Source organism: Aotus nancymaae, unplaced genomic scaffold, assembly GCF_030222135.1.
Source record: "Aotus nancymaae isolate 86718 unplaced genomic scaffold, 86718_ANA_hifiasm-v0.15.2.pri h1tg000040l, whole genome shotgun sequence".
Taxonomy (NCBI): Eukaryota; Metazoa; Chordata; class Mammalia; order Primates; family Aotidae; genus Aotus; species Aotus nancymaae.
This window is the reverse complement of record NW_026988454.1, coordinates 129,448,590-129,471,630: the sequence shown is the minus strand read 5'-3', so window position 1 is coordinate 129,471,630 and position 23,041 is coordinate 129,448,590. Positions and strand designations below refer to the sequence as shown.

At 56.1% G+C, this 23,041-nt stretch overlaps 1 protein-coding gene across 3 annotated transcripts in view; it reads right to left on the bottom strand.

Moving 5' to 3' along the window:
- COL11A2 (collagen type XI alpha 2 chain) overlaps positions 1 to 22,060 on the bottom strand; it is a 29,263-nt gene extending 7,203 nt beyond the window's left edge. The window contains exons 1-49 of one of the 3 annotated variants that reach the window (XM_012461726.2): positions 21,782 to 22,060; positions 18,922 to 19,071; positions 18,576 to 18,786; positions 17,957 to 18,119; positions 16,254 to 16,445; positions 15,249 to 15,326; positions 14,539 to 14,601; positions 13,696 to 13,875; positions 11,054 to 11,113; positions 10,913 to 10,954; positions 10,607 to 10,669; positions 10,200 to 10,274; positions 9,669 to 9,755; positions 9,380 to 9,436; positions 9,178 to 9,231; positions 9,017 to 9,070; positions 8,869 to 8,922; positions 8,630 to 8,683; positions 8,387 to 8,440; positions 8,265 to 8,309; positions 8,089 to 8,142; positions 7,600 to 7,644; positions 7,377 to 7,430; positions 7,149 to 7,193; positions 6,962 to 7,015; positions 6,714 to 6,758; positions 6,426 to 6,479; positions 6,249 to 6,293; positions 6,005 to 6,058; positions 5,575 to 5,682; positions 4,530 to 4,583; positions 4,183 to 4,236; positions 4,029 to 4,073; positions 3,891 to 3,944; positions 3,721 to 3,765; positions 3,524 to 3,577; positions 3,370 to 3,423; positions 3,084 to 3,137; positions 2,554 to 2,661; positions 2,314 to 2,403; positions 2,074 to 2,127; positions 1,732 to 1,839; positions 1,486 to 1,593; positions 1,292 to 1,345; positions 1,135 to 1,188; positions 831 to 938; positions 579 to 632; positions 348 to 401; positions 71 to 124 (exon numbers count right to left, since the gene is read on the bottom strand). In XM_012461726.2, the coding sequence (XP_012317149.2) occupies positions 71 to 124; positions 348 to 401; positions 579 to 632; positions 831 to 938; positions 1,135 to 1,188; positions 1,292 to 1,345; positions 1,486 to 1,593; positions 1,732 to 1,839; positions 2,074 to 2,127; positions 2,314 to 2,403; positions 2,554 to 2,661; positions 3,084 to 3,137; positions 3,370 to 3,423; positions 3,524 to 3,577; positions 3,721 to 3,765; positions 3,891 to 3,944; positions 4,029 to 4,073; positions 4,183 to 4,236; positions 4,530 to 4,583; positions 5,575 to 5,682; positions 6,005 to 6,058; positions 6,249 to 6,293; positions 6,426 to 6,479; positions 6,714 to 6,758; positions 6,962 to 7,015; positions 7,149 to 7,193; positions 7,377 to 7,430; positions 7,600 to 7,644; positions 8,089 to 8,142; positions 8,265 to 8,309; positions 8,387 to 8,440; positions 8,630 to 8,683; positions 8,869 to 8,922; positions 9,017 to 9,070; positions 9,178 to 9,231; positions 9,380 to 9,436; positions 9,669 to 9,755; positions 10,200 to 10,274; positions 10,607 to 10,669; positions 10,913 to 10,954; positions 11,054 to 11,113; positions 13,696 to 13,875; positions 14,539 to 14,601; positions 15,249 to 15,326; positions 16,254 to 16,445; positions 17,957 to 18,119; positions 18,576 to 18,786; positions 18,922 to 19,071; positions 21,782 to 21,863 (3,636 nt within the window). In that variant the 5' untranslated portion in view covers positions 21,864 to 22,060. The remainder of the gene's footprint in view (positions 1 to 70; positions 125 to 347; positions 402 to 578; positions 633 to 830; positions 939 to 1,134; positions 1,189 to 1,291; positions 1,346 to 1,485; positions 1,594 to 1,731; positions 1,840 to 2,073; positions 2,128 to 2,313; positions 2,404 to 2,553; positions 2,662 to 3,083; positions 3,138 to 3,369; positions 3,424 to 3,523; positions 3,578 to 3,720; positions 3,766 to 3,890; positions 3,945 to 4,028; positions 4,074 to 4,182; positions 4,237 to 4,529; positions 4,584 to 5,574; positions 5,683 to 6,004; positions 6,059 to 6,248; positions 6,294 to 6,425; positions 6,480 to 6,713; positions 6,759 to 6,961; positions 7,016 to 7,148; positions 7,194 to 7,376; positions 7,431 to 7,599; positions 7,645 to 8,088; positions 8,143 to 8,264; positions 8,310 to 8,386; positions 8,441 to 8,629; positions 8,684 to 8,868; positions 8,923 to 9,016; positions 9,071 to 9,177; positions 9,232 to 9,379; positions 9,437 to 9,668; positions 9,756 to 10,199; positions 10,275 to 10,606; positions 10,670 to 10,912; positions 10,955 to 11,053; positions 11,114 to 13,695; positions 13,876 to 14,538; positions 14,602 to 15,248; positions 15,327 to 16,253; positions 16,446 to 17,956; positions 18,120 to 18,575; positions 18,787 to 18,921; positions 19,072 to 21,781) is intronic. The other 2 variants (XM_064361198.1, XM_064361199.1) reach the window with 2 other exon arrangements.
- Between the last annotated feature and the right edge of the window lie 981 nt (positions 22,061 to 23,041).

Below are 23,041 nucleotides of genomic sequence, written 5' to 3'. Positions count from 1 at the left end.
CAAAACTGGCAGAAATCCAACTCTCATCCCTGACTTCTATGACCGGTCCATTCACCTCCTTCCCAGTTACCTTCTCTCCAGGAGGACCCAGGTTCCCAACACCTCCTGGGGGACCTTGTGGGCCCTGGAAGAGGAACAGAAATAGGTGTCATTGCTTAGGAAGGAGGTGCCATTTCAGGGGCAAAGCCCCAGATGAGCAGCCCACGGTCACAGCAGTGAGGCAGCGGAGGCCTCCCAGGAGCAAAGGCTTCTCTTAGTCCCTGAGATAAGACCAGAGTTTATGGTCTGAAAGGGAGGCAGAGGACCAGACACATTGATCTGAAGGGACAGGGGCTGAGATGACTTACATCAGCACCATTCGGTCCAGCTGGGCCTCGAGGTCCTGGGGGGCCAGGTGGTCCCTGGGGGGAAACAGATACACCAGAGATGGGGAAGGGAAGTGAGAAGGATGAATGAGAATGGTGGAGGGAGGATGAGAAGCAGCCAGGCCAGGGAGTCAGCAGTGGGGTGTGGGGCGGAGGCTGGCCAGGCAGGGAGGTAACTAGTATGGGGGCCAGGGTTAGTAGGGTCACACTCACCATAGGACCCACATCTCCTGTTTCTCCCTTCTCCCCAGAGGGGCCTGGCAAACCCTGTGCAGGTACAGAAAACACGGGCCCAGGTGACCAGCCCACCCAGAGTACAGCCCTAGACAGACAGGCCCCACAGTCCCCTCCCCTCAGATCCCACAGGCCCTCCAGTCCTCATCAGCAGGCTGCTGGCAGAGTCTGGGGCAACATCACCCCATCCTGACCCCACTTCTCAGCCCCTGTTCCTATCCCCTAACTCACCTGTAGGCCTATGGGTCCTGGGGGCCCATTGAATCCTCTTGTGCCTTCATCGCCTTTGGCTCCAAAGTGTCCCTGGGGTCCCCGAGCTCCGGGCTCCCCATCTGCTCCCTGCAGGGTGGAGGGAAAGCAGGGACAAGGACACAGGGATGGGTCATGGGTCAGATGTTCTCTATCCACAAATACCACACAGAGCTGGGTGCCAGGACCAGAGCCCCTTCTCCCGCTCCCAGCCCCAAGGGCAGAGGGGAGCTGAAGGAGGACCAGAGGCTGCTGGGCCTTCGGTGGGGGTGGAGGGGTCACTCACCGCTGCTCCAGGTTGCCCCACAGGACCAATGGGTCCAGGGGGTCCAGGAGGGCCCTGGGTGAGAGAAGAGAGTCAGAGACACCAAAACAGGGAGAGAGATCAGGTGGGAATGAGGTTAAAGGCCAGGAGGTCAGATGTCAAAGTCATGGACACTTACATGTTCGCCCTTGTTCCCTTTGGTGCCCTTCTGTCCAGGGTCCCCCACCTCACCCTGGGAGGAGAAGGCAGACAAGATATTAGAAAAAGGTAATGGGTAGAGTGGGAAGGATGACATGACAGGGGTCAGAGGTCATGGCCAGGTCAGCGAGCTCATCTGGAGAGAAGATAGGTCTATGTCTGTGGGTCCCTCACCTTGTCGCCATCCTCTCCAGCCACACCTGGAGGCCCAGCAGGACCAGGAAGCCCCACAGGACCCTGCACCCCATCTCGGCCAGTTGGGCCAATGGGCCCCTTCTCACCCTGTGAGATAAGAGGAAGGAGTCATGGCCTGGAGGTGACCCTCACCCTCAAACACCCCACAGGAAATTTGTCATAGCCCTTCAACCCTAGGCTCACAGACCCCTCCCCAGTACCCTTCCCCAGGACCCCCACACTCACCGGGACACCTTTCTCCCCTGCTGCTCCAGGGGGACCCTGCGGGCCTGGGCGCCCTGGTGGACCAATGGGTCCCCCTGATCCTGCTGCACCTCGTTCCCCAGGGGAGCCCTGAGAGAGCAGATGAGTCAGACCCGCAGGAAGGAGACCCCAGTCCGCCCATACCAGAGAACCTCAGACCACAATTCCCAGAAGATCTCAAAATCAGATGCATTCTGGCTGCCCCTGGACAGCCTCTGCCCAGCCCCACAGCCCCTGCTGGTATCAGGATGCCACTCCCACCACCTTCCTCACCCACCCCCTTTCCCAGGCCTTTTCTACCACCCTCTGGAACCCCAGACTCACTGCAGGGCCAGGGGGGCCAGCCGGACCTTCATTCCCCTTCAAACCAGGTCCACCCTATGAACCAGACATTTGGGGAAGATAAGGCTTCAGAGAAAGAACAGGGTGAGGGCTGGGGAGGGAAGACAGGCTCAGAAAGATGGAAATGGGAGTGACATGGAGGGGTCAGGGACAGGGTCAGGGAGGGAGCTCAGGATGCTTGGGGCTTGTGACAGACGGCAGGGGTCTGGGAGTCACACTCACAGCAGTGCCTGGGAGGCCTCTCTCTCCTGGGAATCCCCTCAGACCAGCAGGACCATCCTTCCCTGGTGCTCCAGGAGGACCAGGGTCACCCTAAAAGGAAAGGAGAGGTGATGAGCCCCAGCCATGCTGCCAAATTAAACAGAGAGACCTCCGGCCCCCCTCAAATCACCAATTACCTGTTCCTTTCAGCACCCCAATCCCCAATTCCCCAAGTTCCCCTCCGCCTGGCCCCTCACTGACCTTTGTCCCTTCTTTTCCAGCCATTCCAGGTAGTCCCTGCTCTCCAGGGGGCCCTGGGGGGCCTGGGTGACCTCTCTCCCCCATGGGGCCAGTTTCTCCTGCTGCTCCCTAGACAAAGGCAGAGAGAGTCCCCACTCTCAGGCCTTTCATCCCACTGTCTGCCAAAAGAGTCCACCCTGCCCACCCTAAAACACTCCTCCAAAACCCCTTTATCCCTGGCCCAAAATTCCTGGGAAATTCCCAGCTACTCCTGGGCCACTGCTGGGTTTTCTCTGCCCCATGTGGAGTAACCGCACCACCTTATGTCTCTGTTGGGGAACTGCTTCTTCTGGAGGACAAGATGATGGGAACGTACCCCAAAACAAACTGAAGTTCAGGACCCCTGCCTGAAATCCCAGCCCCCACCATTGACCCCAGCCCCAGGGGTCTGGGTTAGGTGGACCTGGAGCAGGAGTGTGTGACCGAGAGAAGAGGAGCAGACAGACTAATGCTAGGGTCTGGGGTTCATTCTCTCCTAGGGACAAACCTACCTGAGGTCCCACCACTCCTGGAGGACCAGGGGGGCCGGTCTTCCCTTGGAAACCCTAGGCAAGAAAGAGAGGAGAATGCAGTGAAAGCAGATGTGGGTGCTGCGGGCAGATTCCCAGGAGGAGGCATCCCAGGCAGGATAGCACGGAGCCCTGGGCCCTGGGTCTGAGCAGCACCAGGGCAGGCTCCACGGTCCCAGGAGAACATCCCTGTGGGCTTTGCAGACAGCTCTGGGGTTAGAGGGTCTGAGGGGCCCCCCGAGAATGGGTAGCCAGGAGCATCACTCACCACTTCTCCTCTCTGGCCTGGGTGTCCTGGCAGCCCGTCCTTCCCAGGGGGGCCCTGGAAGGGGTTCAGGTGTCAGATGAACTCTTGGCTGAAAAGGGGGCAGGGAAGAAGGACTCAGAAAAGCAAGGGGGGTCAGAGCTAGGGGTCAACTCACCGGGGGTCCTTTGGGTCCAGGAAATCCGTTGGGACCCTGAGGTCCAGGGAGGCCCTAGGGACAGAGGTGGGGGAGTCAGGAAAAAGGGGCAGGGGCTGAGTGGGGGAACTCAGCTTCCTCTCTGGGGTGAGGAGGGAGCTGGCTCATCCAGGCTCCTTGGGGAGCTCAGGGGAAGGGGACTCTCAAGCCACACTCACCCTCTCTCCAGGGGGCCCATGAGGGCCATCGCCACCCGATGTTCCCTGTGGGGGAAACAGAGTCAGGAAGTGGGAGGAGCTGCCTTCCAGCTGTCCCTGAGGTCAGGTGTTGAGGGAGAGCTGGGGCTGAGTGGGCAGGGGGCAGATAGAGCCCTGCAGAGACAACTCACCTTAGCTCCAGACTTCCCAGTGGCACCCCGGGGTCCTCGCTGGCCCCGTGGACCCTACGGAGGGGAGGGGAGTTGTCAGAGAAACCCAAATGCCCCCCTCTGGACCTTGAGCCACCTGTTTCTCACCCCTACACTCACCGTGGGGCCCCGTTCTCCCCGAGGCCCTGACTTCCCTGACAGGCCCTGGTGGGAATGAAGCAAAGAGAACATTACCCAGAGTGAGACTCCCCACAGACCCCCTCTACGCCTCTCCAGCCCTTCCCTCCTCATCCCCTCCCTGCCCCCGGCTTACCCGGGCTCCCTTCTCTCCACTGGAGCCAGGAAAGCCAGGAAATCCTAGGGACCCCTGGTGAGAATGGAGAAGGGGGGAAATTGAGAAGTTATAAAAGGTAGGGTTCAGGAAGGGGCAAAGGGGATCAGGAGAGGCCACAAAGGCAGTGGCGAGGGAGACCTGAGCTCTGCCAAGAACTAAGCAACCTTGGCAAACCCCTGATGCTCTCTGGGCCTCTTTTGTCATCTGTAAAATGGGGGTCAGCTAAATTCTCTCTGGGGTCCCCCACTGCTCTGCATCCTTGCTTCCTGGAATCAGGGATCAGGGAAGGGAAGAGGAGGAGGGGCATGGATGGGGCATGGCGTCACCTTGGGTCCCTGACGTCCAGGATAGCCAGGCAGACCAGGAACACCCAGCTTGCCCTGTGGAGGGACAGGGAACAGTTAGGAGTGGGAGGAGGCCCAGATGCTACTCCACCCTAGAGACCTCAACCTTCGCATATAAGGACCAGCCCCCATCCAGCAACGCACTCCCTCCACAGACCCCAGCCTCTAGCCCCTCATTGCCTGCCCCACAACTGCCTGACTTTTGTAGTCTCTCCTTCCCGTGAGTGGATTTTCCCCAACTCTAGTGCTGGGATCCCACCTGCCCTGTGCCTGCAGATGTATCAGGCCCTTCCACTGTGATCTAGCTGCTGCCCACCTGTCAACCTCAGCTTCATCTACCCCATGAGGGAGGTGGGATCTATCCCAGCACCCACTCCTGCTCCACCAAGACCAGTCCCCCAGCAGGCCCTTTTCCCACCACCCCCCGACACCCACACATGCCACCTTCCCCAGATGCTCCAGGGCTCATCCTGACCAGGCAGCTGCAGAACAGGGCTTGGGAGCAGATTCTGCAGCCAGACTGCCTGGGCACAACCCTGGCTCTGCCCTTCACTGGCCATGTAATTAACAAGCATCCCTGTGCCTCTGCAAAATCTCAGCAAAACAGGACTGTCACACGCCTACCTCACAGAATAGACAACACACATCAGCACAGCACCGGGCACAGGGCAAGTGCTGGGGCGAGTCAGCTCTGGAGACCACAGACCTCACTGCTATTAGACTCTCTCATCTCAGAACTCCTGCTGCTTGGAGTCTGAACACATGTTCACTCTGCCTGGAAGCAACAGCTACTCTCTATGCCTCGTCTCCAACCAACTCTTCATGACAGGAAACTTTCCCTGATTTCTTATACATCCCCTCTGCCCATCAGCAGCCAGGAGGTGCTGTTTACACAGGGAGAAGTATAAGTAATGCATGGCCATCGTCAACTGACTGGCTGACTGCAGCTGTGGGTACCCCCCATGCCCATCCTGTCCCCGGTGCCCACACCCCAGAGGACCCGGGCACAGATCCCTCATCCCATCACCTTCTCGCCCATGAGCCCCGGGGGCCCAGGGTCTCCAGTCGGTCCAGTGCGTCCCTTTGGCCCCTCGGGACCATCCTCTCCCCTGGAACCAGGGACTCCAACCTCGCCCTGTGTGAGAGGGAAGGACAGGTGAGTGTTGGGGACTGGAGGTGGGGTCTGGGCCCAGAGGAGAAAAGGCATCAGGGAGGCTGAGGAAGCCTGGTGGGATCCCAGGAGCCACTGCAGAACAGGGATCCCGCAGGGTAGGGATACTGTGATTGGAGAGCAGGCATGACATAGACCATGGGGTTATCATCCTGTAGGGTTCAGTCTCCCAAGGCACTGGAACTGGGGAGTCCAGAGACTCGGGAGAATAAACTGGTGCTTGGGGTCTCCAGAGTGGAGGCTCAGTAGGACACGGAATTGGGGCCAGTGTGGGTTCTCTACTCACCCTGTCACCTTTCACGCCTATGTCACCTTTGAACCCGGGAAAGCCATCCTCGCCCTGAGAAAGATGGAGGTGAGAGGAAACCACAGATGACAGAGGGCTGGGGGTTCTAATGGGAATTCCGAGAACATAGATGGAAGCATGGGCTCAGGAGCTGGAAGGCAGCGCAGGGCAGGCTGGAGGGAAGGCAGTGAGGAGAGGAGATGGCAGGACTGAGGTGCTGGGAAGCTGGGAACATGGTGCTCACCTTCTCACCCTTATGACCCTTCAGACCCCGAATTCCATCTACACCCTAGAATTAGAGAGAGGATAGAGGTAGTAGAGTGATCAGGGGATGGAGGTGGGTTGAAAGGACCGAGCTCCTAAGACCCCATACGGCTCCCCTGACCACAGTGCTTTGTCTCCCAGCCTAGTGGTCAGTTACCTTGACCCCTCGAGGTCCTGGGTATCCTAGAGGACCCTGAGGTCCAGAGGGACCCTGGAAGAAGAAAGAGAGGCATTTATAAAGGGGCCTCAGGGCATCATTGTGGGGGCCTCCAGGAGTGGGAGAAACGGAAGTAGCAACATTGCCATCTGGGTAGGGTTACAGGGCACAGGAATTGAGAATGTGGCAGAGCCACATGAATGATGAGACAAGGAAATCTCAAGGACTTTGAAGGTCTAGAGTCTGGGTGGAGGCTCCCTCAGGGGATAAAGACATGGAAGATCTCACCTGGTTTCCTTTGGTTCCAGGGGGACCTTCTTTCCCTGGGTGACCCTGGGAGTAAGGAATAGAAAATGTGACCAGTGGCCCCTGTCACCCTCTCTGCACCCCTCCCTACAGTTCTTCCAACCCAAATTTCCTATGACCTTAATGAAGCCAACTGTCCATGGGCAAGCACCACCAGTGACCTTTCGGTGCAAGGGTCCCTGGAGTAGGAGGCCAAGGGGAACTGGATTCAGAAGTAGGGGCCCACTCACCGGGGGTCCATCTGAGCCAGGCATGCCAGGGAGCCCTGGCTTCCCTTGAGGACCCTGCAGGAAGACAAGGAGGCTCAGGGTCACTAGAGGGGTCATGTCTGGACACAGACAAAATCCCAGCAGACATTTTGGGTTCTCCCTACATCCCCACTCCAAACCCCCTGTCCTCCAAATCACGGTCACTTACCTTCTCTCCATGAGGGCCGATGGCACCTTGGGGCCCGGGGAGACCCTACATACAGGGAAAGATAAGTCACAGGGGCCTCCCAGGGTCTCTTCAAGCCACTTCCCCATTCAGATCATGACCAACAAGGGCCTGAGACCCTTAATTTCCTGTCTCCTTCACAGTCTGACCCATTATGGAAGGCCAAGGGAAGTCACTAAAATTGGGAAAGGGAGTAGGGGCACCGCTCACCTGGGTCCCAGGAGTGCCCTGTTGTCCAGGAGGTCCTGGCTCTCCCTGGGGTCCCTAGAAACAGGTGACCAGGCATGAGTCAGAAAGAGATGGTGACAGAACAAATTTAGAGCAGGGAGCTGAGTCTCAGCAGCGACAGCCAAGAGGGCAAGAGCGGGAAGCAGGCAGGGGTCAAAATGGTGACAAACAGGATACTGGCAGGGACCTCCCGCCCATCACTCACCAAGCTCCCTTTGGGGCCCAGGGGACCATCCATGCCTCGGACGCCCTGAAACACAAGATGGGTGTGAGCAGCCTGAAGGAGGGCCCAGAGGGACCTGTGGTTTTGAGAGGCCCGACCATAGCCGAGGGTGGGACGGTCAGACCTCCAATCCATCCCAAACCCAAGCAAACAGCTGGCCCAGGCCCACAGGGGTGGGGCTGTGGATCTGTGGGATTGTGGGCTTTAGTTTTGTTTTCCTTGAGGATTTATTCCTAGGCCCAGAGCCCCAGGGGCACCGCACCACATGGCCCTCCCAGTGCACGGGGCAGCAGGGGGTGGGGGAAGAGGGCAGAAGGCTGAGGCAGGGCAGGGTGGGGCCAGAGCAGGGGGAGCACAAGGGGCATGGAAAGCGTGATGAGAGAGGAGAAGGAGCAGGAATGCAGCTAGAAAGGTGGAGAGTTGGAGAGGTCAAGGGGTCATCTCAGGGTAAGAAATCAGGGAGTCACTTACAGGGGGTCCAGGAATACCAGGTGGGCCTTTGGGGCCAAGGAGACCTCGAGGTCCCTGCATTCAGGGTGAGGGGAGGATATGGCATGAATGGATAAAAATGTGTCCCTTTAGTGCCCATGTCCCTCTCCTGGCTTCCCCAGAACCCCCTCTCCCTGCACCAGCCCTTGGACACTCACCGACTCTCCAGGCAGCCCTCGAGGCCCAATCTCCCCGTCGTCTCCCTGGAGGAGGAGGACATGGTGAAGCTGCCAAGCCTTCTAGACTTCTCCTGCACCCAGGCCCTTGCCACTACACTTACCCTGTCTCCATCCTCACCAGGGGGACCAGGAAGGCCCTGGGCACCAGTATCACCCTGCAAAATGGGGGAACTCATAAGAGGAGCCTCAGAGTCCCCAACACAGGCAGACACCGACCCTCTGCACTTAGCCAACCCAATACATTCACTGAGCCCCTGCCAAGCCCCCAGCCTCCCTTCCCTACATACCTCACTCCTACAGAAGATCTATCCCCAATTCCAACACACACTCCCTAATGTACTCACCCTATGGCCCTTCTCTCCAGGGAGCCCTGGGAGTCCATCAAAACCTCGGTCACCCTAGGAGGAGGAGGGGCAGCCAGAGTGAGGACACAGCCCTGTCCAAGCCCACCCCTCCCTACTGCACCCTGAGTGGGGTGGGGCTCATCCTGGGGGAGCCTGGCAACTAGGTCATTCACAAGAAACAATGGAGCCCAGGGTGGGCTGGGAGCTACCGGCCTCAGGGAGGGGCCCAAGGCTGTTACCTTCACTCCAGGTTCTCCAGGCATCCCTCGGGCTCCGTCAGCACCTGCCCGGCCCTGGGAGTGCAAGGGAAGTGTCAGAGCAAGCAGGGGCGCAGTCCTCTACGCTGCGGATCTCCCCACAACACCCATCCACCCTTGGAGTACTCACCCTTCGCCCAGCCTTGCCAGGAGGGCCCGTGAGGCCCTGAGGTCCTCTGGGGCCCTGGTAAGAGGAGAGATGAGGTGGGGTTAGGAGGCATAGGTAGGTAGGTGAGTGGGGAGACTGAGCTGGGGAACAGATATGGGAGTGCAGTGGAGGAGGGTGATCACCTGAGGTCCTAGGTCTCCAGACTCTCCTTTCAGGCCAGGGCTCCCAGGTTGTCCCTGGGAGAGAGAAGAGAGGATGGCCATAATGAAGGACACACCCAGCAGTGACCTCAGAGCGTTCTCCAAAAGAAGCCCCTTTCCAGAACTATCCACACCCCACATACACAAATAAAGCATCCTCCACCCAAGTACCCCAGTCACTCACCAAGGGTCCAGGACGCCCTGTGTATCCCATGGGGCCAGGGGGTCCACGGAGCGCCAGCTATGGGAGCAGGGGAACAGCAAAGCTGAGGGAGAGGCAGCAGAAACTCCCAGCCCCAGCACCCTCCAAATTCACCCTTCATCTCCTGATCCTCATCCACTGCCCTGGATTCTCCCCAGCCTCCCTGTAAACCTCAAACCAACCCAGACCTCCCCCACCACACATTCACTCCAGCCAACCCTCCCAGTGCTCCCCCAGAGCCTTCCCTTTCCAGGGAAGCAGCCCCACTCACCCTCGCTTGCTGCAGGATCGCCTGGGTCTGAGCCTCCTGGGCCGCCACCACAGGGCCCTTGTCACCCCCACCACTGCCAAACCGGAACTGAGGGCAAGGAGAGAAGGTCCAGGTTCTTTTCCAAGAAAGCCATGAGACCCTCCCAGCCAGAGGCTTCCTCCAGCATTTCTGCCTCATCTCCCAGGTTCTGCCCATCCAGCATTTCCCATGGCTTCCAGATAACCACTTAGAGGATTCCAGAAACTCAACTCCTGCCCTCTCTGCTGCTGCCCAGCCTCTGCCTCCAGAAAGACTCTCTTTTGGTTCTAGAGCCCCTGAAATATAAGCTGTTCTGCCCAGTGCTGGAAGATTGGTTTTCAGTTCTAGGTCATCTAATAAGTCCTAATCTCCCCCACCCCAAAGACGAATCCCTCTGAGCTGATGATCTTTAGAGACTCCTCCAGAGCTTTCCTGCCCATCTGGTTCTTGGTAACACAACACAATTCCTTGTCTTCCCCATCAGCCGGTTCCAAAATTCAGGAGACAACTCACTGGGAGCATGAGGGATGTACCAGGAGGACCAGGAGCCCCATCTGATCCAGGGAGCCCTGCTCGGCCAGGGGGGCCCTGGAGTGGGAAGAGAATGCAAAAGATGAGGTGACAGATCGGGGACATCCAGGTCTGAGCATGATTTTGAAATGTCCTCTTCAACAGAATAGGTGTAGACTCCTCTAGATCTTTCCTGAGCCCCCCATTCCTATAGAGGAAAATGAGGGTCCGAAGCCAGATTACTCCCATCCCCAACCAGAGGCTGCCCTCCTTTCTGGGTGCTGGGAAGCACAACCATCCCCTCATTCATTAACCAGTCAGCTAACAAGGAATTACTGGGCATGGCAGCCCCCCCTTGGGTACCATCGGCTCCTCCGAAGCTTCCCCCGACACAGAGAACACCCTCTTACCCTCTCTCCAGGGTCTCCAACTGGGCCTGGGTTCCCCTGGATGCCAGGGGGACCAATCAATCCCTGAGGAACAAAAGAGTAGGGGTCAGGTGTGGGCATTCAGACAGGTGTGGGCACTCAGCCTGAGACTGAGGAGTGGTCTATGCAGAAGAGATCTGTGAAAATCTGGGAAGCATTGATTGGAAGGATGCTCTGGAGTTCTGAGGAGGAGGCCTGGGCACCTGGGCATATGTGGGAAAGACTCAGAGGGGCACATAGGAGGGGTTTCTGAGAAAATAATGGCAACCAGATCACTGCTAGACTCACCGCAGGGCCTTCTGGGCCAGGGGGCCCCTCCACGAGCATACCCTGTGGAGTAAAAGGTTAAAAGTCAGAGGTGACAGGTCCAGCACACCCAACCCCACTTGCTTCTTCCACTGCCTCAGTTCTGTGACCAGCATGACTTACAGGTTCCAGCACCGCAGGCTCTCCCTTCTCTCCCTTCAGCCCCCGGGGTCCATGGGCAGCCTGCGGGAGACACACATGTAACCCCCAGTGGGGCCCGTGAGCAGCCAGGACACCAGGCCTGCCCTCATCCCAACTCCAACCTTCATTCTTAGATCCTCTAGAGACAACTTCAGCCCTAACCACAAGCCCCACAGCCCTTCCCTAAAACTCCCTCTTCACAAACCTTTCCTGCCAAGGAGAGCTTGGGGCTCCCTGGCCCCACAGTTCGCACCTCCACCTCAGCAAAACACAACCTCTCCATTTCCTTTTTTTTTGAAATGAAGTCTCACTCTGTCGCCCAGGCTGAAGTACAGTGGCATGATCTCGGCTCACTGCAACCTCTGCCTTCTGGGTTCAAGCAATTCTCCTGCCTCAGCCTCCAAAGTAGCTGGGATTACAGATGTGTACTACCATGCCCGGCTAATTTTTATATTTTAATAGAGACGGGGTTTCACCATGTTGGCCAGGCTGATCTCAAACTCCTGTCCTCAGATGATTCACCTGCCTCGGCCTCCCAAAGTGCTGGGATTATAGGTGTGAGCCACCACACCCAGCCCCTTTCAGGAATTTTTAACCACCCACCTTCCCAAACCCTCTTCTAGAGGACCCTATCCCATCTCCCAAACTCTCTCTGACCCCAGAAATCCCTAGAACCTTAAGAAATCTTCCACACATTTACCCCAACACATCACAAAAGAATCTCTCAAAGATTGTGGGTAGATTTTTATCTGGGGTAAGAGGGCATGAATCCATATGAGAACCTGATAAAAGCTGGGCCAGGCATGGTGGCTGATGCCCACAATCTCAGCACTTTGGGAGGCAGAGGCAGGCACATCACCTGAGGTCAGAAGTTTGAGACCAGTCTGACCAACGTGGTGAAACCCTGTCTCTAATAAAAGTACAAAATTAGCTGGGCATGGTGGCACATGCCTGTAATCCTGGCTACTCGGGAGGCTGAGGCAGAAGAATTGCTGGAACCTGGAGGCAGAGGTTGCAGTGAGCCAAGATCCTGCCACTGCACTCCAATCTGTGTAACAGAGTAAGACCCTGTCTCAAAAAAAAAAAAAAAAAAAAACTGGAGAGCAGTCCCCACTGATAGCACAAACTCAGCCCTCATAACTGGCTTTTGGAAAAATACAGCTCTTGGACTCACTTATCCAAGCCCCAGAGCAGTCCCCATAGTACATCCCACAGTTCCTCTCCCAGCAAGGATGTATTGTGCATTGCCCTTCCTCCGGCCCTCATGCACACTCCAAGCCCACCAGTTCCCTCCCTCACACACCCCCACTCAGATACCTGTTCCCAACACTAGGGCCAGAAACCAAATAAGAACAGGGTGAATGGGAGACATTCAACCACCCCAACTCCCCCCAAAAAAAATCTTCAGAATGCCCCTCTCCACCTTCATTTTGACCAAACAGCAATGATCAGTTTCAAAACTCTCCGAAATCCCATATCAACCCCAAATACCCAGAGAGCAGCATAAAGGAAAAGCAGCAGAAGCTCAAGGGAGGCAAGAGAGGGGAGGTGTGGGATGCAGCAGCAGGGAAGAGGAGGCAGCCATAACTGCAAAGCAGGAAGATGGAGTGGAATAGACAGGAGACAGTTCCACTGGCAGGGAATACTGGAAGACATGAGGACAACTAAGGGACACAGAACAAAATGACAAACACTTGGAAGCAAAAATGATGCCAGGGCCAAGGAAAATTAAATGTGGCCAACATGGCTAGAAAACAAACTGGACAAACAGGAAGTGGCTGTACAGACAGGAAGCAGCCAAGAAAAGAGGATCCGGGAAGTAAACCTTCAACAATATGGCTACTGTGACCCAGAGTAAAAAGAAAGGCACAAAACAGTTACAACGGGACTCTTGCAAAGGCAATCATGACAGTGAAGGGTAATTCCTCCAGAAAACACAAACATCAAGGCTAGGACACACAGGAAGTAGCCATGAGAAATACTGAGGCTCACAATGGGAACTTTTTGATTTGAATGACCTGGGACATACAGGAAGTGGCTTATTGTCAAAGGAAATTGTCACAATATAGCATGAAAATCTAGAGCCAGAACACAAATAATAAATTCCTTTCAGTCCAACCTGACACAGTTACCAAGATGGATGCCACAGCTGGAGAAGGCAGGAAGGGACAGATAATAAGTGGCCTGTAGGTTAAAAAAAGGTGACATAGGAAGTTAGATCATTTGGTAGAAACATGAACAAAAAATTGTTTTCACCAAGAAGAAATGATAGAGACACACTGAAAATGGACACAAGGTAGTAGCTTCTTGACCAAAAGCTTTATGAAATCCAGCTTGATTTAGACAGGAAATGACTAAGAAAAACAGGAAGTGGCTACGTAACTTTTTTAAATTCCCAGTTGCCCTGGGCACAAGTATCCACAGGAGTTACAGGTAAGACATTTGGCAAGGAAAGGCAGGTAGTAATCTTTTCAAGCAACATATACATCACATGTGAACAGAAAATGGCAAGTCAGAGATGGGAAGTAGCTCACAGCCAACAGCCAAGGATCAAAACCGACAAGAAATAATTCTTGTAGCTCCCACTGGTGGTCAAGAATGAAAGAGAAGCTCCTTTCACTTACGGCTCCTGAGTGGGCTGTCTCCGCAGAGAGGGCAGGGCCAAGCTCTGTCTCCTCACGATAATCGTCCCCATAGCCATAGGTGTAATCGTAGGGCCCTTCAGGGAGGTCTGTGCCACCCTCCCCATATTCCTCTGCCCGGAACCTGTCAGCTGTGGGGGGGACCTGGAGATCTGTCTGCTCCTTCCCAGGGATGGGGAGGGAGAGGGGTAGATGGGGATATTAGGGCTGAGAGGAGGCTTACCCTGGACCCCAGGGTGTGACAACTTCTAGCCCAAAGGATTCTGAGGGTAATCAGAATTGGAGTTTTTCTCCCAAGAGCCATGGGCATGGTTGTATAGAAATGGAAGGGCCATCAAAGGCCGAAAATGGGGAGATGTGTCTAGAAATCGAGCCCAGTGGGAAGAAGTGGTGGATAAAATGAAGGGTGGCCGGAGGGCTGGATGCAGAGTGGACAGTCCATGGATATAATGACAGACAAAGGAGTCCAAGAGTGACCAAAGAGATAGAGAAGACAAAGGGTAACAACATTGGACAGAAAATAGCTCCTGGGAACAGAAATAGGACATAGAAAGTAAGACCATTAGACACCAACATGGAGACGAGGTCACTCTGGAATCAAAGAATCATGGAAGGAGGCCTGGACACTGAAGGGAACTGGTTGGACTTAGAGAGACAAGCAGACCATAGGTCTAGAGTGACCAGAAGACAGAGGCCATCAATGGAAATGAGGAAGAATCCTCCGGCCAGAGGAAGGGCTGGCCCATCAAGACGCCATGGGCCAAGGGGAGTGGGTCACAGGTGCCCATTGTCCCCAGCTGGGGTGAGGGTGGGGCACAGAGTTACCTCCTCAAGGGGTGGCAAGGGGCTTGACTCCAGGATTTCTTCCTCTTCACCTGGGGTGGGGTCCTGACCCCAAGGAGAGAAAAAGAATAGTAGCACAGGGTAAGAAGGAAGGAGAAAGGTTAGCGGAAGAGGAGGCAAAGCAGCACCTGTCGCCCAAGGGCAGGGTCTGTCTGTGCTGGGGGATGGGGGAAATCTCAGATCTTGCAGCCCCTTTAGAGGGGGACAGTTTGGGGAGAGTGAACCTCCAAGGTCATAGAGGTTTGGGGGCAAAGATCTGGATGCCCCAGCTCTACCTGCCGGTAACCGCTGCCTCTGGTCCTGGGGGTGGGCCAGGCAGTGGGGGAAGCTGCCCTCCGAGCTGGGCGTCGGGAAGGGGGAGGCTGGCCCCGGGCTGGGCCAGAGCCTGCAGTTGGAGAGGGCCTCCGGCCTGGTGAGGGGGGTGCCTGCCGGGCCGCTGACCTCTTGGCAGGTGGGGTAGGCTTTCGGGGAGGGGTCCGACGCCCCCTAGGGGAAGGGGGAGGCCTGTGGTGGGGGCTCCCAGGGTGCTGCAGCAGAGAGACAGGGAGGGGACAGGGAGTAAGTAAATCCCCATCATCTAAGCACACTGTGCCTCTCCCCACAGCATGGAGAGGGGAGGAAGGTGTCCTAGGAGATGATTGCTGGGGGGTGCTGGGAGGAAGGGAAGAAATGAAGGGGTCCTTTGAGTTTACCTGATAATCAGGGGTCGTCCCCGTAGTCATCACATCGTAATAGGGGGGCTCGTAGTCATAGTAGAGAGACTCAGTGGGCTGGGATTAGGGGGTGGGCATAGGCAGGAAGGGGATGAGGTAATTGGAAGGCGTGGGGTGAAGGGCAGGAGAGGGAGATAAAAAGACGGTGGGTGAGTTGGAAAACAGGGGAGGTGTGGAGTTGGGAAACAGAGTTGAAGATGAAAGGAGAGGTTGAGGGTCAGGAGGGAGGTGGGGAGAGGTGGAACAGAGGGAAGGGGTTCCGCATGTGGGGCAGAAGTAGACATGATTAAGAGATTGAACCTCTGATCTTCAGACCACTGACCCCAGAGCCTGTCTGTACTCTAACTGTCCCAACCCCACCCAACCCAGGCTCCCTTCTCTTCCCTTCCTTCCCTTCCCCTCCCTTCCCTTCCCTTCCCCTCCCTTCCCTTTCCTTCCCTTTCCTTCCCTTCCTTCCCTTCCCTTCCCCCTACTACCTCCCTTTTTCCTGCCCCTCCAGGTAGGTGGGGGCCAGAGACCAGGCTCCCCACCCCCACACTTCTGCAGACCCACCCCTCCTTTGGGATTCCCTCCATCCCCACTCCTTCCCATTTCTCCTCCTTGGTCTCACCATCCCAACTGCTTTCTCCTGGCTTCCATCCCCTCTGCTCTGCTCTCCCACCTGCCTCCCCTGCTCTCACCCCTCTCCCACTGTCTCCCAATCTCTTAATTCAAGGAAGGAAGGGGAAACCCAGGGACACAGTTCCAGGAAGACTGGTAGAAGAGGAGACGCAGAGCAGGGAACACAGCTCCCAGCCATGAATTCTTCATAACAACTCTTTTTATTTTTAGATGAAAATAAAAAGGCTGATGAATGAGGACTAGGAGGAGAGGGTGATGGGAATAGGGAAATGAGGGTGGGGAGGACAACTAAGGAGGGGAGATGACTGGGTGTCTTCCCTCTCTGGGGTGTGCTGCAGTTGGGGGTTCTCCCGGCTCCCTCACCTGGCGCTGGGGTTCCTGATTTTGTGGCCTATGAAGTCTTGATGGTTGCTGCTTTGGAGATCTCTGGGATCTGTGAGGCTGTTGGTTTTGGGGTCTTTCCCTCTGGCCCCCCTCACATTCCAGCTCCTTCTGCTCACATGATTCGTAGGCTGCTTGGACCCCTGGGACAATGGCAAGCTCCTGGACATCACCCTGCAAAGACATGAAAGAGATGGAGCAGAGAAATACTCAGAGAGAGGCAGAGGGTATCATCCAGGAGAAAGGGTAGGAGGCCAATCCTTGGTAAAACTCTATGATTGGAGAAGGTCACTGTCAGCCCTCCACATGCATAACCCTTTTCAGTTTTCAAGGGATCTCATGGGATCTTCATAACAACCAGGAAAGTCAGTAGAACAAGGATCTTTCTTTCTGCCCATTTTTCAGATACATTCCATTCAGAAAAGCCCAAAAAGCCAATTACTGCTCCAATGTCACCCAGAGTGGCAGAATCAGGACCAGATCCCAGGCCTTCCAGCATACTTTGCCTCCCCTCTGCCCTTTGTGGCAAAGCATAAGCCCTTTCACAGTGGCTTCCAGAGACAGGGCTCAGTCTTAGATGCCTTGGCCTTCCAATAACAGTGATGATGAGAATTCTCTGGACCTCTAGAAATGGAGTGGGAGAACCCACTTCTGAGTTCCAATGGCATTTACTTTTGCCCACGCATGGTGCTTAGCATACCCTCCCTTGCACTGTAATTTAGGGATGTTGTCTCATTTCCAGAGCCCACCTGGGAGCTCCTGGGGGTGACAGACACTTTATATTCTTCTTCTTTGTTCTCCTTGGGCAACAGGTATTCAGAAAATATTGACTGGCTTGGAGGGTAAATGGAGGGATGGATGAATGGATAGATGAGTGCATGGGTGGATGGGGACTTACATGCATTACTGAATGGGAGTACTGATAAATAGTGAATGAATGAATGTATGTACAGGAGGGTGGACTCGTGGGCAGATGAATAAGGGATACAGAGTAGATGGAAGCAAATGGGTGAATAGGTAGATGGGTGGAATTGAATATCTGGGTAAATAAATGGTCAGATGGGAAATAAGTGGGTGAGGAGATGGGTACATGAGTGTATTTAAGGAGTAGCTGAGTTGGTGGAAGGATAATGGATAGATGGGTGGCCAAATGGATGCATGCATCCTTGTATGCATGGGTAGATGGGGTGGGTGGGTGGTTGAGTGAATAGATGGGTGGAGGACTTGAAGAAGATAGATGGATGGAAGCATAAATGGGTGGTTTAAAGGGGAGAGTGGTTAAGCAGGGGGAAGATGGGCAGGTAGGGGGATATAAGCCTTCATGCATCCGTAGGAGAGTGTGTGATATATAGGTGAGTAAATGAATGAGGGAGTGAGTGGTGGATGTGTGCATGGGTGGGCTGGGGAGTGAGTGAATAGATGGGTGGGTGAGGAGAGAGAGGTGTTGAAGGGATGGACGGATGAGGGGACTGATGAAGACTGAAGGACAGAGTAAGTGGCTGTGGATAGTCCTGCCATAAAAGTAGGCATCTATTTCTCACAGAGATCAGTAGCCCTGAAGATAGGAAATGGAAATAAAAATTCACAAGAAAAAAATGAAAGCCTAGGAAATGCTGGGCCCAGAAGGGGAGTGGACACAAGAGAGGGGACCAGAAGCCACTCCTGTCTCTGATTGCTCTGGTTACCTCAAAGACTTCTTCATCCAGAATACGGGCACCAAAGATTATCACTCCATGCATGTCCAATACTGGACGAGCGCTTCGGGGGAGAGGCCGGGTGACTCGCTTCTTGCAGTCAACAATGAGGGTGACAGACTGGCCCTTCACAGCCACAGCCACACGGTGCCACCTGGTCATGGGGGGAGAGGTTCAAGTGAACTCTTGACTGACTGAAGCAGGGGAGTCAACACGATTGGAGAGCGGTGATGAGAGCTGAAGCCAATGGTGATAAGAACAGTAATCACAATGGCTACCATTTATTGAGTGTTTACAGTGCCCCAGGCCCATGCCATCAATTTCTCATTTGATCGTTCTGATTCTATTTAATGTCCATTTTACAGATGTAGAAACTGACATTCAAAAAATTTAAGTAACTTGCCCAAGGTACAGCCTGGTTCAACATGCAGAGAAGGGTGCACACCCTAAAGCCCAAACTCTGGGCTCGAAGTGACTGAAACTTGGGCAGTGGACAGGTGTGGTGTGGCCAAAAGGGTCTGAAAGGTTTCACACTTTAGAGTGTAGGGGTTCAGAGGCACTTCCTCCTGAAAGTGTGGGCCGGGCAGACCAGAGGAGCAAACAAACTTACTTGCCATCTGCTAGGCTGAGGCCCCGGAAGACTGGCTGAGCTGGAGGTTGAGGCCGTCCAGTCTGGTCCTCATACAGGAAGCGGATAGGTCGGCCCAGCTCCAGGCCCAGCTGTCGGACGCCTTGGGCACTGTAGAGAGTCAGGAGGGGAGCCTGGAGACCAGGGCGGGTCCGGACAACAGTCAGCAGAGAGAAATCTTTGGGAAATCCTCCTAGGGAGTATCCAAGAGAGATACACACAGAGTGAGAGGCAAAGAGAGCCACAACCCCTTTCCTCCTGGTGTCTGATCCTAGGCCCCACCCTATTACCTCCCCTAGGTCTCCCTACCCCACCGTGTCTCCCATACCTGGGAAAAGCTGGCGAGTGGGTGCACTCAGCTGGGCAGGTCGTGCCACTCGGTAGGCCACATCAGCTGGACAGATGCCTCTCACTCTCCGTACACCATCAGGGAGGGAGGGGAACCTCAGGGCCCGGAGCACATCCACAGGGGGTGCACCTGGGAGAGTCCATGATGATCAGGAGAAGGAACAGGGGCATCCAGATCAGGATGATTTGGCCTCAGGAGGGCATAAATAGGGGACATTTGGGATCCAGAACTCAGCTTTCCAGGGTTCAAACTCCCTACAAGGCAAAGGTCACCTCACCCTCACTTGCTTCTGAACAGTGCCTGAATGGATGGGAAATGCAAAGGTACCTGGAGGCAGGGCAGCCTCAGCTGGCATTCAACCCCATGACCTCCTGCCCCTCTCTCTCCTAGCGTCTGCCTCTCACACTCTCCCGTTGTCTTTTAGCCTATGAATCTGTCTCTCCGAATCTCTCTCTCAGCTCTCCATCTGTCTCCCGTCTCTCTCACTGTCTCTCCTACTCTCTCTGTCTCTTTATGTTGGTTTTTCCATGTCTGTCTCTTCTGTCTTTCTCCATTTCCCTCACTTTCTATCTACCTTTTTCTCTCCCTGGCTCTCACTCCCTTTCCATATCTCTCACTCTCTGGGTCTCTGGCATCTGTCCCGTCTCCAGCACAAACAACATCTGGGCAATCGATCATCCTGGGCACAGGAGGTGCAGGGGGGCCACGAGGAAGAGAGCAGAGAGGCAGCTCTATGGGAGGGGGCTTTGAGCATCTACATATCCCAGATTTAGGGGGCGTGGGGCGGGAACAACCCTGACCATGCTGAGGAAAAAGATATAAGAAAGCTCTCCCAGGAGCGTGTGCCTCCTGGTTTAGGAGATGAGTTGGGGAGGGATGGAGGAATGGGGGGCGGGGGCTGAAGCTGCCACGCGGAGCCGGAACAGGTCCAGGGCCCCGAGCCACACATCTGTGGATCCCATCAGAGTGCTTGCCCAGAACCCAGGCAAGCTCCCCACACCTGGAACCTCAATCCTGTCTCGCCACCCCCACCAACCCCACCACCTGGGACCCAGAGATGCAAGACACAGCCCACCAGCCCTGTCTACCTAGAATTCAGCTTCCTAGGGCTCACACTCCCTGGAAAACAAAAGATCACCTCGCCCTCATTTCCTCCCCTGTATACATACTCTTCACACCATCAGCTCCAGATTGGAAAAATCCCAAAGAGGGTTCCAGCAAAACTTTCATAGAAGTGTGGGGCAGGGCAGAGGCCAGAGCAATCAGGAGAGCAGAGCTGGGTGGGGTGGGTGAGGTGGGGCAGGCAGGCAGAGAAAAGGCCCTTTGAGTCCAGGAGCCGGGAAACCACGGCCTCCCCCGCAGCCCCCACCTAAGCCTGGCCCCCGAGCGTGTGGCAGCTCCGCAAACACCAACACACAAGGGCCGCTTTGAGAGACGAAGGTGAGTGAGACAGAGACACAGAGACTCACAGAGACCCCAGGCCAAGGAGACCTCGGAGGCCCCCACCCTCCACCAAACCCCACGGGAGTACAATTCGATCACACAGGTCTGCCCACCATCTTCCCACACCAGGTGACATACTTGCCCCACTGTCTCTGGCTTCATCTGCCCCTCAGGCTCCCCACTGGTAGCCCCATCACCCTCCACCACTCTACCTCTGGCCCCTCAAATGCCTTATTCTCTAATCTTCGGAATTTCACAGTAACCCATTTCCCTAAAGTCCCATCTCTACCCACTCAGCCCCTGAAATAAGAAACAGTCATCTTAGCCATCCCCCTGCCTCCATGCCACAGCAGCCCTCTTCCCCCTAAGAAAGACTCCTAGAGTCTACTGGCACCATAGGCTTCAATTTCCTGGCCCTGGGCCTCACTGTCCTCACATCTTGGAAGTTCTTCCTTCTGTAATCCAATCTAAATCCTTTATGCTGCCATTCTGACCCTTTTCTCTCTAAAGCGGAGAAGAATTGAATAGTCCAGTTAAATACAAATCAGCCCTTAGTGTCTCCAGAAATGGGGAGCTTTTTTCAGCCTGCTGAGGGCTTGGTGCTCACTGTCCCCTCCTCCCTGACATCAAATCCCCTTCCCTAGAAGGCAGCAATTCTGGGTCCTGGGAAAAAGAAGGAAAAGATTGGGGTTGTGGACACCAGGGTCCCAGGGGAGCCTGGTTGGCCGGAGGGGGGAGGGGCTAGGCAGGAATGCAAAGAGTTGGCTCTGGCCTCAGACACCTGATCCTGGCCTGTCCAGCGGGCCGTCCTGTTGGCAGCCAGCCCCCGTGCTCCCCAGAGCCAGCTGCGTGGCAGCATCGAGGGCACAGGGAGGGGGAGGGGGATGCTGTCCAGGAGGCCAATGGGACAGGTAGTCAAGGCATCCTTTCTTTCTGGGCTTACTAGGCTCTGCTCTGAATCACAGGTGCTCACCCCTTATCCCAGAGATATTGACAGAAAGGCCAGAAGACTGACAGACCTCACCATGAACATTGGCATCTACCACCCTCAAACCTGCAATGGCTGAACGAGGCTGGCCCTGGCCATCTTCAGCTCTGGCCATTTTCAGCTCTTCCCAAGGACCCAAGACAAGCATCCATCCCGACTCAGCGTTCTCTAAAGTAGTCCTCCACCTTTCAGCCCTACCTGCCCTCCCCCAGTAACTTCAAGGACGAAGAGATCCCTACCCTGACTTCAAGGAACCCAGGTGTCTTGCCCTCCAGCCTGGACCCTTGAAGCCCAAAGTCTCCTTTTCAGATTCAGAGGCTCCTGCCCCGGGCATCAGCTGTCCCCTTCCCAGAGGCACTCGGAGCTCCAGCCTGATTCCGAGGACCCAGGCATCAAGACTCCTCTTACCTGCCCAGCCTGGGGCCGCGCTCAGCCCCAGCACCAGAGGTAGGAGGAGGAGGAGGTGATGGCAGCGGCTGCACAGCTCCATGGCTGAGCGACCGGAACGCCGGGTCCCAGGGACCCAGGTCGGCCTGAGGCGCTGGATGCCCGAAGGCTGACAGAAGACAGGGAGCAGACTATAAGCCTCGGACGCCGGGGTCCCAGGGAGGTCAGAGGCTGTGGGCAGCGACAGCTGTCAGCGGCCCAGCTCCATGCAGCAAGGCGCCGTCGGGGCTCCCAGCACTGCTCCCTCCTCGGTGGCTGCCGCTTCTGTGTGTCCCCGGCCACCCCGGCGCCCAGAGCCCCCACCTCGCCCCCGCCCCCGGCCGGCCCCCGCCTCCAGCCGCCCGCCCACAGCCACCGAGGGGAAACCCCACCCTCAATCTCCACCTGGCGAGGGAGGCGCGAACTCTCGCTTGCTCTCTCCTGCTCCTTGCAGGTCGAATGGACCGTACCCTAAGATTCTCTTTTCAGGAACCCCAATATCTTCCCTAGTCCCTTCCTTTTCTAGGACCCAAACGTCCAGTCACACACACCCCCTCCCGTTCAATCCCTCTTGGGGGCCCAGAGCCCCTTTTCAGCAGAGGCCTGGGCGGGATTTAGGGCACAGTGGGAGGGGAGAGGCGGGCCTGGGGGTCGTAGTCCCCACCCCCCCAAAATCAGGTCTCCATAATTACTTCCCTCGCCCCGCCCCGTGTAATTACAGAGCCGGGCCGGGGCGGGGTTATTTATAGACCAGGCTATAGATAGCGACGAACTGGGGCGGGGGATGGGCGGGGGTGTTCTTCCGGGAGCCAGAGACTCGGACCACCGAGAAACACAGGCTAGTCAGGTCCTAGGAGATGCACGTGGGGGACGAGGTAAGGGAGTCCCAGGGCCCAGGTATAGGGGGAGCAGTGGTAAGATAAGGGAGCAGTCGACTCTGGTTGGAAGGGTCCAGGGAAGTGGGGTCACTCAGGGACGTGGGCCGCCTCCGGGCGGGCAACGCCTGAGGAGGCCGCGGCGCTCGGTGCCTAGTGCGCCCCCAAGAGCGGGCACGGCGCCGGGTCTGCCCGGAGCCCGCGGCGCGGCCGGAGGGAAGGCCGGAGCGAGCCGAGGCGCCGCCGCCCACTGGCGCGGGGAGGGCACGAGCGAACAAGGCGCCTTTGAGAATCCGCCGCCCCCCTTCCTCCACCGGTCGGCCCCGCCCCCAGCCTGGCACACCCTCTCCCCCCTCCCCGACAAAGC